This window comes from Vicia villosa, linkage group LG5, assembly GCF_029867415.1.
Source record: "Vicia villosa cultivar HV-30 ecotype Madison, WI linkage group LG5, Vvil1.0, whole genome shotgun sequence".
Taxonomy (NCBI): domain Eukaryota; kingdom Viridiplantae; phylum Streptophyta; class Magnoliopsida; order Fabales; family Fabaceae; genus Vicia; species Vicia villosa.
Window position 1 is genome coordinate 160,736,510 of NC_081184.1, and position 14,215 is coordinate 160,750,724.

The following is a 14,215-nucleotide window of genomic DNA, read 5'->3' on the forward strand; positions in this document are numbered from 1 at the left end:
TCTTGAAACTTGGAATGAGGATACTATGAGGCATATGAGAGGCCATGAAGTCCACTTGAAGTATCAGAAGTTGATTTTACTTGGAGAGAAGCAAAACCCTAGTTGAGGCTTGTTGCTTAGGAGACAGGTAAGTGTGCCCAAATCTTGTATAGTCTTAGCAGTTGAAAGTTATGTGAGCCAAAATATGATGGGAAAATTTTGGGGTATGACAGCTGCCCTTGTTCACTTTTCTTGAACTTGAAGATGTAGATTGGCTTGTGTTCCAATCGGAATCTAAAGGTGGAAGAGGATTGAACACTAGAATATCCAGAAATTTTCCCTTGTTGAGATATGGACTTTTGCCGGAGATGGGCTTGAATATGCCATCTGGTTTTGATAATATGAAAGTCAGAATGAGTCGTACATTATAGCGTATCCGAGCTTGAAGTATTTAGAAGTGCTTGTTGGAGATGGGCTTAAAGATGTTATCTAAAAGAGATAATTGTCAGAAGTCTAGAGAGTGATGCTTTCAAAATATGCATCTGATTGGAATTTTTAGAATGTCCGGGGTTCGAGCTTCCGGAATGTATTTCTAATAAGAATGTTTCAGAAGTCTGGGGGTCAAGCTTCCAGAATGTGCATCTGATTGGAATTTTCAGAATATCCGGGGTTCGAGCTTCCGGAATGTATATCTGATAAGAATGTTTCAGAAATATGGGGGTCAAGCTTCCAGAATGTGCATCTGATTGGAATTTTCAGAATGTCCGGGGTTCGAGCTTCCGGAATGTATATCTGATAAGAATGTTTCAGAAGTCTAGGGGTCAAGCTTCCAGAATGTTCATCTGATTGGAATTTTCAGAATATCCGGGGTTTGAGCTTCTGGAATGTATATCTGATAAGAATGTTTTAGAAGTCTGGGGGTCAAGCTTCCAGAATGTTCATCTGATTGGAATTTTCAAAATGTCTGGGGTTCGAGCTTCCGGAATGTATATCTGATAAGAATGTTTTAGAAGTCTGGGGGTCAAGCTTCCAGAATGTTCATCTGATTGGAATTTTCAGAATGTCCGGGGTTCGAGCTTCTGGAATGTATATCTGATAAGAATGTTTCAGAAGTCTGGGGGTCAAGCTTCCAGAATGTTCATCTGATTGGAACTCTCAGAATGTCCGGGGTTCGAGCTTCCGGAATGTATATCTGATGTAGGTGTCTTCAAAATGTCTAGAGGGATATGCTTTCCATAATGTATATCTGATAGAGATTGATTTGTTGATGATATTCGTCTGACCGATTGGTCGACCTGAAAGGCAAAGTCAGTTTTATGCAATGTCATGATGCATGTATTGTATGTTTTTTTAAAATGAATGATAATGTTATGCATATGCAATGAAAATATATGATGTATGAATGCAAAATGTCGTTAATGAAGACGAAAGATCATAGTAGCGTCTGGCAGGGAAAATAAATACCTGGCTGCTGCGGAGAATACGGAGTACAAGTCCAAGAACTCTCGCTTCATGCTCGAAGATATTCAGTTGGAGATCTTTAACTTCTGCTTTGGGATGAGAGCAGTTTGAATTATTGATCTTGATGTACCCTAACTAGGGATAAGAGAGATGGATAGAATTTGCGATGTTCAATCTGACCCAGCTCATTGTGAGTGCCAACCTTTATGGAGATGGTGAATCTTGAGAAAAGATTATTCGAAGATAGCTTCTTGAGGACTACTCTGTGGGGATATGCTCCTGTGAAACCGGCACTGTGGGAATGCGTAGATGCCTTGAACATTTCCCCCAATGATTATAGTAATTGCCACACATAGGCTTGTGTTGATTGGGACACACCAATGCGTGTTGGTCGAAGTGTCAAACATGCCTTGCATAGCTTTGCCCCAGCTAGTAGGGATTTTGAAGAGATTCGCCTCGTGAGGACCTTATGAGATGTGTACTATGGGTGACATGCCCCTAGTAATCATAGACTTAGGAAAATGCTCCTGACTGATCGGGAAGCAGCTTCAGACCCACTTGGGTGCATGCCCCTAATTGTTTGGCATTCTTGAGAGATTATTGGAATCTTGACAGAATTTCCCCAAATTGATTGGACAAATTATGTCATGCCCCTTGTATTCATTGGTTCTTTAACCAACTGAGTCATGCATAGGAGATATTGCTTCTGAAGTAATTGTCTGTCGAGATGACCTTTAGTCATTAGTTGTACCCTGTGCAAATTCTTCCTGATGCTAACATTTGAAATTATGTAGCAGAAGATGTTTAATAATGAATCCATGAGATGCAATGCATATGTCTGTCTTGAGTTTTTTTGATAAACATTAAAACAGAAGGTGTAAAAGCGTGATAAGGATGTGATATCAACTCAACATTTATAGCAAACCTTAAGGAGTCAGGATACCTTTTTGGTGACAGTATGCTTTCGAACTAACTATGCTTCAGTTAGGACTTTCAAGGGTTGCAACGTGGCTTGGTTCACGGTTTAAGAAACAAAGGATAGTGGCTCAAAGTTTATTTGTACTCATCCCAATCTTCGTGATGTTCTTCGATCCTATGCTCAGTTAACTTTTCGTTTAAATCCTAGCAGAGCTTGAAGTCGTAACATCAACATTTGATGATGGTTAAAGTACTGGAAGTTTATTTGGATAGGCAGTCATCCTTTTTTGTAGCATTTTCTTTTGTCAAGGATTTTTAGCGACCTCCTTTTTTGACTTTGTTATCCCTAACTTTTGCCTGAACTGTTTATTTTGAGATTACAGTCAGCGGGATGTTTCGATTTTTGATATGTCTCCTTCATATGTTTTGACTTAACGACTTTTTCTTTTTGGTGGATATTGACTGCCTGGCTTAACGGTTGCGGGAACCCATCACTAAACAACGACTGATATAATTGAGTTAACTGAGTAACTACCCTGCCCCCAGGTTATGATCAAGGTTTTAATCTGTACAAGAAAAAAACTTCTACTTAGGCTCAAAGGGGTTGACGAGGGATTAACATCCTTATATCTCCACTGTTTAGGAATTGAAACAATGCCTGTACATCGTAAGCATAGTCTATTCGAAAGCATACTGTATGAGGTTGCGGTATCATTTTCGTCATCCTCCCTCAAAAGGCTTACAACTTAGCAGGCGTTGAATATCACAAAACATAAACAAAGTAAGGACACAGTTTAAATGAGTGATAGCGACATAAATTATTCCAGACAAACATATGCAATGCACTAATGATGATTATTAAAACAGATAATGTCTATCATAATTCAAATGTTTAAACAAACAGAAAAGAAATTGCAAATGAAAGTAAAACAAATGATATAGGAGTCCATCCTTCTAGACATCAATCAGTCTTGTCATGACTAGGCATGGGAGAGGTGATCACCATAGAAGTCTTAGGAGGTTTGAACTCAATTTCACCAGCATCGATCATATCTTGGATCTTGTTCTTCAACGGCCAACAATCATTCGTAGCATGTCCAAGGCTATTGGAGTGGTATGCACACCTTGCATTAGAATTATATCGAGGAGAGGAAGTGTTGGGTTTCACCGGAGGATCCCTCACAGTAATCAAGTTTGCCTTCAGCAGATGTTGTAATGCCTGAGCCAGTGACATGTTAATCTGGGTGAGTTGATGCTTAGGCGTGTCAGGCTTGTGTCGTTGTTGTGCAACTGCCCCAACAGATAGGTTGTGCTCATTACGACTCTTCTGGTTGTACATAGCATTAGCTATATGAGGCTTCTCAGGTGAGTTGAAATCAATGATCTTGTCTTCCATTAAATCTTGAATCCTATGCTTCAATGGTCCACAATCTTCAGTATCATGACCAGGACTATTCGAATGATAATCACATCTTGCATTATACTTGTACCCAGGAGCATGGTTGGCAGGAACTGAATATGGAGGCAATAGGGTTATCAAGTTCTGATTGAGCAGTTGTCGCAGAACTTGAGACATCGGCATGTGCAATGGAGTAAATGATCGCTTAGGTTTGGATTTCTAATTATCTTGACTACCTTGCTGCCTATGCTGATCCTTCTCCTTCTTGATCAACAGTGCCTTCGATTCTTCTTGCCCCTCGGCCAAGTTAAGGATCATCTCTTGGAACTGCGCGTTTTGAGCCTAAAGGTTTTTGACTGATTGCTCGAGATCCATTCTTGCTGAAATAAACAGCGAGGGAGGATGAGAGACCTGTGGTAGAAACTTGTGATGCGATGTTATGAATGCAAATGCAATATTTTCAAGGATCTTTTAGGAATTTAGTTAGCAACATTAGAAATGGATTTTGTCGCATCTTCGTTTGAAGAACTCTGATTCTTGGATGTTCTTCTATGGGAATCAAGCTCACCATATCGAGTGGGTCATAGCCTCTGATTCGGGATACTTGTTCCTGAGTTTGAAAGCATGTGGCTAGAGGAAAATAAATCCTCTTGCCCCTTGATAGGTACATTGTCTCTGATTTGGAAGACAAATGGCCAGAGGAAAGTAAATCCTTTTACCCCTTGATATGGATTAAGTCCTTGATAATGGCACATGCAATTGTGCGCCCTAAATTCCAAAGATCCTTGAAAGGGTTAGTTAACATGCTATGTTATGATGTCATGATGTCATGCGAATGCAATGCATCAGGAAAAGTGTAAGATAGTAAGGACAAATAAGTCCTACGACAAAACCTGCAAGGAAATCAAAAGGTTAGTATCACACACAAGCAAGTCACACAAGTGTCCTTAGGTTTAAAGACTTGTATGAAGTCTGTAGGTAAGTACCCTCCCCACTGAAGTTTAGTTGGTTTAACCTGTCCTAGATAAAGATCGGGTTCTAGGGAACTCATATCATTGACCTTTCTCGAAGGCATTATTTTAGTTCAGCAATCGAATTTTCCGACCGAAAACATCCTGAAAGTCCAGCCCATATGAGTGTAGCTTCGAGTATCAACCAACTTCGGTCGGAACCAAAGCCAACCACCTCGCTACTTTCTAATAGGCCAAAGTCAAGTTCAACTAGTGTTCTAGAGGCAAATTAGTGCTTAATGACACCACGCAGCAACCAAATGTTTCCTCAAGTCGGATCCCAAGGAACATCAGGACAAACCAAAGTGTCACACTAACGATGGCTACCATATCAACCGTAGCAGTATATGCCCTACAGTCTCCTTGGTCTCATGCCATATACCTAAGGTATCTAGAGATATAAATCAAACAACCCTTGAAATATAAATCAAACAAACAAACAACCCTTGAAAGAATTTGCTGCGAATTTACTTGATCAGGTCTCCCATACTATTCATCTTCTTCCTCAAAGAATTTGCTGCGAATTTACTTGGCTTTTTTGCTGCGATTTCACTTGCGATTTTCCTAGCAAAATTCTAGAAAACAAGAAAACTCAGAAAGGCACGTTAGATAAAAACCATGGCTTCCCATATCCACTAAATAAGGTGTTGCGAACTCGTTGGTGGCACTGGTTGGTTCTGAAACATTCTGTATCATGCCATACAAGGAACGAGTTCTTCCTTGCCCTAAAAATGGCAATTCTTTGTTCCTGCGACAAAGCTCATAAATGAAGGATACAAAGGACTCTAAACATGATTATGAATGTAAACACATGAATAAAATCAACTTAAATGCCCCGAATTAAGAGTTTGAAACTTTAAAACCTTAACAAAACGGTGGCACTTGGAGATGATGATACAAGATGCTATGGACTTCAAGAGTAATTGGAATGCGTTCCTGGAAGCCTAAGGATGATGAATAATTGCTTGGCTTTGCTTGAAACTTGCGGGGAAGTATTTTTAGAGGGATCAAATTAGGTCAACAAGAATGGCAATAAATCAATCCTTGAGAGAGATTGGAAATTGATTGGAAATTTCATGGAAACTTTCTAAATTTGGATTTTTGAATCCAATCTTGTACCAATCATCCCTTGCACGAATTTTAAATCAATATTTGATGATTTGGTCACTTGATATGATTGGAAAATAAATCCTTTGATCTAAATCTATTCATCTTATATTTTATTTATTTTATTTAACATTTAAATGAATGAAGATTCACATAAATATAAATAAAAGCCATAAAAATAAGATAATTTATTTAGAGGTCTTGAATTAGCCCATAGATATGTTTAAGATCCAAAAACTAAGCCTAATAGTTCAAATCATCAAAATTCGTCACTTTGCATTTTGTGCATTTCCTCCATTTTTAGCCAACTTCTACCAATCGTAACTCTCTCAATATTTATCCTATGAAGATGTTCTAGGACTTTTTGGAAAGCTCAATATGTCCTCTACAAGCCACTTTGAAACCATTTTTGAATTTGAGGATTTTATCTTGGAGATATGGCTCCTGACAGAAAACAGATTTTTGCGAGCTTTTAGAAGAACCTGTAATGTTTTGGCTCATATCTTCCGAATGAAGTATTTTTGGCCTTGGCTTTAGAGAGACAAAGTTGTATAGAATTCAATTTCCTTCAAAATAGGCTTTGGTTGGGAAGTTTCTGATGTTCCATGTGGAAGTTATGATCAGTCAAAGTTGGGTTGAATTTCTCCTAGAAACCCTAATTTAGAAGCTTGAACTTTTGTTGATTTATGAGCTTTCCTTGATGAATCATGATCAATTCTTGATCAAATGATGAATGTGACTTCAAAATATTGATGTTAACCAAAAATCAGGAGTTTTGACTGTGATTTGACCATAGTTGACTTTTGGGTCAAACTAGTCGACTGTCAACTTTTTGAGCTTTTGAATGAGCAATCTTGTGAATCAGAGCTTGAAACTTGGCATGAGGATACTATGAGGCATATGAGAGGCCATGAAGTCCACTTGAAGTATCAGAAGTTGATTTTACTTGGAGAGAAGCAAAACCCTAGTTGAGGCTTGTTGCTTAGGAGACAGGTAAGTGTGCCCAAATCTTGTATAGTCTTGAGCAGTTGAAAGTTATGTGAGCCAAAATATGGTGGGCAAATTTTGGGGTATGACAATATGTTATGGAATAAAATCCGTACTCACGTGTATCCACCTGAATCCGTTTCGAAATTGAGGGAGAAAACATTCCTTGACTGGATTTGTATGTGGTTTTGCATTTTCCTCTATTATAAAATATGACAATATGGTGGTGATCAGCGTATCGTGAGGTTAAGGATGAAGATGGAGATATCGCAAAGACGATTGAAGCATTGTTGTTGTTGTAGAAGAACTGAGAAATAAACTCAGTGAACCAATGATGCATTGATGATAATTGAGATTTTCAGATGCTTGAAGGTTCGAATGTTGATTATTAGGATTGGAGTTAGTTATAGCTGATTTCGGGTTAAATTTAGTTAGTAAAATTAATTTTTCTAATTGTACAATAAAAATATAAAATTATATTTGATTATTTTTATTAAAAGACTTATTTTTGAACTTGTGATAGGTAAGTGGCATTTACAACATTTGATTTTTTTTCATACTCTTATTTGTCGAAAGTCTACCGTGGAACGATCTCCAACCAAAAAACTTTCATTTTAATGGATTTTCCGTTTCCCAGAGTACCTTCAAGGCTTCCTCTGCTCTACTGTTATATGCTCTTCAAGTTATCATGCAAGATGTCATTATTACGACAGATTACACAATCCTGATTTTGTGAAATAATCCTTATAAAAGTATTCTGGTTGGCAGAATAAAATTAAATCTTTTGTTCTAACATTTTTTTCCTTATATATTATCTATTTAAATCTTTTGTTCTATCATTTTTTTCATATATTATCTATTATGTTATAGTGATTACAATTTTATTTCTCATTTATATTTAGTCTTGTATAAGACTTTTTCTAATGGATTAGAAAAATAATAAATAATTTAATAAAAAATATTGATTAAATTATTTTTTATTAATAATAATAATATTTTTTTGTAATTTTCATCCTAAATAATTTAGATAGTACAAATGAATTCCATCCATTATTTATTTGAAACAAAAGATAGAAAAGAAAATTAATATTATATTAATAATTAAAATGACATTTATGATATATTTTAATTATAATTTTAGCATGACAATGAATATTTAAAGAGATTAATTGATGCGTTGTAATAAAATTAGCACAATCAATGCATCACAATAATTGATACTTTTAATGTGTTTAAAATAAAAGTCAAATATACTGCGTTCGATCTCCGTAACTGCGATCGGGGGAGGTTGGAAATTTGTTACCAAATCTTGGCTAATATTTTAATAATCGTAATTGGCCAATAGACTCTAATGTAAAATGACATAAAAGATATTTATAAGCTTATTGAAGTGTTTGGTAAAATTAGCGGTTCAATTAACTTATAAATGTAAAATGACATAAAAAATATTTAATATATAATTATTTTATTTTAAATTAAAATAAATTATAAGGGTTAAAAATGGATTTTAATTAAAATAATAAGGATAAAAAAGGAAGAAAAAGTAATAAGCTATAAGACATAAGCTAAAACGCTATTTAAAATAGCGTCTGGAAAATAAGGTATAAGCTAGTAAAATAAGCTATAAGCTCGTGATAAAAAGACCGTTACCAAACAGGTCTAAATTATCATATGAGCTTATAAGACATAAGCTATAAGCTTGAAAACATGTCTTACCAAACAGAGCCTAAGTTGATATGTTTATCTATTAGTGATAGGGTGGTTCTCTTGAATGTGATTTTGGAAAACATTTCCATTTTTTCTCTTATCTTTTTATAAGGCTCCAAAGGCCATTATTAACGAGATTATAAGTTTGAAAAAAAGTTTTTTTATGGGGAAGTTCGAAAGATATCATGAGAATAAATTGGGTTATTTGGTCCGATGTGTGCTTATCAAAGAAAGAAGGAGACATTGGGGTTAAACATTGTGGAAAGTTTAATTTGGCCTTCTTAGCAAGTGGAAATGACACATCCTCTCGGAAAAAAAATATGTTTGGTCTAACTTACTTTCTTGCATGTACGGAGATACGGCTAAAGCAGTGTTGAGGGATTCTTCGTCTCATTGCTATTCAAATTCGTCCTTGTGGTGGAGAGATATTTGTTTGGTGGGGAAAGTTTTGGAAGCTAATCAAGAGTCGTGGTTCTCATTAGCTATTTCTTGCAAGCTTGACGACGACAGAACTATTGACTTTTAGCATCATCGTTGGATTGGTCTAGTAGCCTTATGTTCGCAATTCCCATCACTTTTCTTGTATGCTGGAAATTCTGGCCTGAAGGTTCTGATTGTGAAGGTTGGATCAAAAATACAAGGAACTGAGACCTTCATCTAATATTGTCGGGTGTGTCGCTGCCTCCTGCAGATGCAAAAATGACAAAAGAATTGCAATTGATTATGTGTGGAATACAGTCGATTCAAGGGGTGTCAGATGTGTTTGTTTGGGGGGAGATGGTAATGGTTTTGCTGTCAAATCTAATTACTTGAGGATGCATGAGTTGTCTAATATGGAACTGGTTTTACAACCGGATTTAAAGAGGGATTTATTGTCTTTGTGGAAGTCTAAAATAAAATTCCTAGTAAAATTTTAATTTTTGGGTGGAAATTTTTGTTTATCAAATTACCAACTAAAATTAAGCTAGCTAGACAAGGATTTATTGAAGGAATTCACAATTTGGTTTGATACTTTTGTCTTCATGGTTTTGAGGATGTAGATCACTTGTTTTTTTAATTGTGAGATTAAAGGTGTAGATCTACTACTCTACATCTATATTGAAAATGCACATGGGAGATAACCAAGCCTCCAAGAAATACTTTCTAGTACCGCCACTGGTTCACACGGCCATACATGTCCATAATTCAACTATAATGACCAAAAAGCCCTTATTGAATATTCTACTAGCATAAAAATAGAAGGATCCCTCAATAATATATATAGTCCATTTTACTACTTTGTGGTAATTCCAGAGTTGTCTTATGACAGACACTTATATCAAATCAAGTAGTTCAACAAACATTATCACATTTGGGGCCTTCACTGTCATAGTACCGGTAGAAGCATTTAATTTGCATCATAACTTTCTTTGCTTACATATACGCAATTCAGCTAGAATACTTTCAAGAACAAAAACGGAAACTTCTCAATAATAAGAGTTTTTTCGGTGCTTAATTAATTGAGAATGGAAACAGTACTGAACATGCAGGGATCAGAATTACAAGATTGTAACAAAGAATCAGAAGCACATACAAGAGTGGATGCAATTGATGTTGTCACTGAAACTGAACTAAACAAAATTCGTCTTGTGAGAGACTTTGTTGAAACACATGATCCATCTTCCAAGGTACTAACTAACCTCTTCCTACTTACTTTCTTTTTCCTTACCACATGTTTCATTGTATTTCACAACAATAAAGTTGTTAGTATTTAAATTAATCTTCACAAAAAAACATAAAATTTGTTATTATTATTATTATTATTATTATTATTATTATTATTATTTGTCTATTTTTTTGATGTTGAGAAAATGCATGATTTGTGTTTTAATATATATATTATTAATACTCAAATGTCATAAGTTGAATATTAAGTGGTGGAACGTGGAATTCAATCCTCTTGATAGTTTACTAATAATAGTCAATATTAAGTTGAATATTCATCTTTTACTTATTCAAACAAAACCTCGTAGTAGTTTGCCTATATGTGAAAAGAAAACAGGAAAAATTAATAAAGAAAATGAGAAAAAAAAAACAAGAAATAACTTAAATGCACTTTTGATTCTTTTTTATAATTTTTTTAAAATTTTAATTTCTCATTTTAAATATAGTCTTTTGATCTCAATTTAACAATAATAATAATTACTTTTTATTCTCTCATGATGTGATACTGATGTGTCATTCTTGAGTAGGATAAAAATGAAGTAATATTTCTTATTAATCTTCATATTATATATTTTATAATTAATTTTTTAAATATAATAATTATTTGTTTTATTGATAAATTAAAATATTAAAAATCAATTAACAAGTTTGTTCTTTTAAAATATATATACTATTTATTTTATTAATAAATCAAAATATGAAAAATCAATTAAAAACGTGCTTAGTAATTTTCTTCTTCTTCTTGAACTTTATCTTTTTTATTGTAGATGAAGAAATTAGTTGAAGAAAATTAAAATGGCACTTAATATATATGATTGCTTTTATCGCGGATAAATATGTACAGTATGTAAGTACAGTACTTCCTGTTGGTTTCATTTATTAGGCTGATTTTAGTAGTTGAGGCTTTGATTTTGTGCATGACAATGCTATTGCATTATGAAGCTACTAACTTACAAGTTACAACGTCAAATGCCATCAAGAAAATTTATTGCTAAGAATGTACAGTGACCATTAAATTTAAAACTATTATAATTATTATTAGTTTTCTTATTTGCTAGGCCAAGTAAAATACTATTACTCTTTTTTATATTATAAATAAAATTTATTTTTTAATTTATTAAATAATTAATATATTTATTTTATATATAGATTAGATATATTAATTATTCAATAAATCTAAAAAGTAAAGTTTATTTATAACATGGGACGGAGAGATTATCTAATTAATAGTATATTTGAATTGATTTTTAGAAGACTCCGAATTAATTTTAGTGATGCACTTTTACACTCAGAATTAATTCTGGGTATATTTTTATACCGTAATTTATTGTTCAACTCACTTTTACTTAAATAAATTCAAACATCAATTAATTTTACTAAACTCAATTATTTTAAAATTTAATTTTTCTATAATCAATTATATTCACCGTCAATTTAAACATACTCTATATTTTGCGATTTAAATTAGTAACGATTGTGTTTTCTATCTGTTTTTTTAATCAGTCATTTAGTTTGTTGTTTTGTCTTGCAACTAGGTTTCTTTATTTGAATTTGTTTTATTTTTTAGACTTTAGATGCCTTACTTATATATTTTTAAATGTTTTGGACTTTCATGTTTAAAATTGGACATCTCAATAAATTGTAAATTGTCTTATAGCATAAACTAGGTAGTAGACCATGATACTATCTTAATAATTGTGGTTGAATTTAATTTATTTTTTACAAAATCAACTTTTAAAATGAGGATTACCCCAATTATAAATCTAATATGAGATTCTTTGACATGTATATTTCTCTTTGTCCTTCAAAAAGACACAAGAAAATTTGATAAGATAGGCATAAAAATGTCCTATATTGTCTATGTATAAAAATTAATTTACTATATCTCATTATTGTATCTTCCAAATCCATTTTTTTACTTAGGTGTCGGTTCAACTTCAACATTTATTAGTATTAATATCCAAAATGTCACCCAAATAAAATGTCTGCAAGTGTGAAGCAACTCACATTATATTTAAGGGAAATGTTACTATGACAAGACCTACCAACCATGACATAATGCTTCTAAATATGAACCTACCCTCATTAATTTTAATAAAATAATATAATTAAAAAGGAAAAAATCATTAATTTTAATAAAATAATATAATTAAAAAGGAAAAAAGATGAAGTGTTTTACAAAAAATGGTAAGGGTGCACCCTTAAATATTGTATTTGCTATTAAATGTTCATATTTAACACCGCCAATCTTTTGCAACCATGTGAAATTTAATATTGAATTATATGACAGATTTGGTGTGACATAATAGAAGCAATAATGGTTCCATAGTAAGAGAAATTTATTTTTATATTATTTGCAGGAAGAAGATGATTTAATGATTAGAAGGTTTCTACGTGCTCGTGATTTAGATGTGCAAAAGGCTTCAGCAATGTTTCTCAAATATTTGAAATGGAAACATTCATTTGTTCCAAATGGTTCCATACCTCTATCAGAGGTTCCTAATGAAATTGCAGATGACAAGATTTTTGTCCAAGGACATGACAAAATTGGCCGACCTATTTTTGTTGTCTTCGGTGCGAGACATTTTCAGAAGAAAGACGGTTTAGATGAGTTCAAACGTGTGTTTTTCTTAGCCTTATGACTTGTGTCAGAAAATTCAGACAAATATCTTTAAAAAAAAATTGTTTTGTTTTGACACTCTTTGAATCAGAATCAATGTATCTGACATTCGTATGACTATTTCTGTGTTGCAGGATTTGTAGTCTATATTTTTGGCAAACTATGTGCAAAGTAATTCCTTATTCCAATACTATACTCAATTTTTAAGATTGAATTGAGCTATAGAATCTTGAAAGGGTTGTAACATATGTCATTTATTGATGTATCAGAATGGCACCAGGGCAAGAAAAATTTGTTGGTATAGTAGAACTCAAGGGATGGGGTTACTCAAATAGTCATATTCGTGGATACATTAGTGCGCTCTCCATTTTGCAGGTATATATAAGTTTGTGTTTGTGAAATGGTGTAAACTTAGAACTTATGATTGTTAATTTCTTGGATGCAGGATTACTACCCTGAAAGATTAGGGAAATTGTTTATTCTGCATGCACCATATATTTTTATGAAAGTGTGGAAAATAGTTTATCCATTCATTGACAACAAAACCAGGAAGAAGGTGGTTGATGTTTTAAATTATAATTATATCAAAATGAATATATTTTAAAATAAAATATTTTTAAAATTGAATTGGATCTCTTTGCAGATAGAATTTGTGGAAAATAAAAAGGTGAAATCAACACTTGTAGAAGAAATAGACGAAAGTCAACTCCCTCAAATATACGGTGGAAAATTGCAATTAGTCGCTATTCAGGATAGCTAATTAAACTATTCAGCATTGATTAATTAAGGAGATATACCATAAGAACAAATAATTCAATATTTTAATTGTGTGTGTTTTTTGGACTATTTCCTTTTACTCAGGTAATTTATTGGGTTGAATATGTTGTAATGTATAAATAAAAACATTGGAGTTCTATTAGACTGATTTATTTCCAAAGTAAACAATGATAATCAGTCAGTCATGGAGTTCTTCTTTGCAATATAACTTGGTATGTTTATCTTATATATTGATGATGAGAATACAATACTCGACTTCATTACTTTTTCGGATTAATTTCTACTTTCTACACTAGTTGTTAATTGATCTAGAAGTATATCAATTATAATTGAGTGATTTTTGTTGCTTTTCCTTGATTTTTATTCTGGTATGAAATAGAAGATCAATTATGTAAGGAGAAGGAGTTTTTCTCATGAATCAATTTAAACCGTCCATGAATCAATTCAATTTTCTTATGAATCAATTCAAATTGTCCTTTTCAAAATTGGATCAATTCATCCAAGCTTTGAATTAAATCATACAATTTTGACTTAGTAACATTTCAT

At 33.1% G+C, this 14,215-nt stretch overlaps 1 protein-coding gene across 1 annotated transcript; it reads left to right on the forward strand.

Moving 5' to 3' along the window:
- Positions 1–9,885: 9,885 nt before the first annotated feature.
- On the forward strand, positions 9,886–13,846 carry LOC131607998 (sec14 cytosolic factor-like). The gene is made up of 6 exons (XM_058879944.1): positions 9,886–10,235; positions 12,633–12,891; positions 13,027–13,063; positions 13,162–13,267; positions 13,338–13,448; positions 13,536–13,846. The coding sequence occupies exons 1-6, from the start codon at positions 10,074–10,076 to the stop codon at positions 13,650–13,652; spliced, it is 792 nt and encodes a 263-aa protein (XP_058735927.1). The 5' UTR covers positions 9,886–10,073; the 3' UTR covers positions 13,653–13,846.
- Positions 13,847–14,215: the final 369 nt, after the last annotated feature.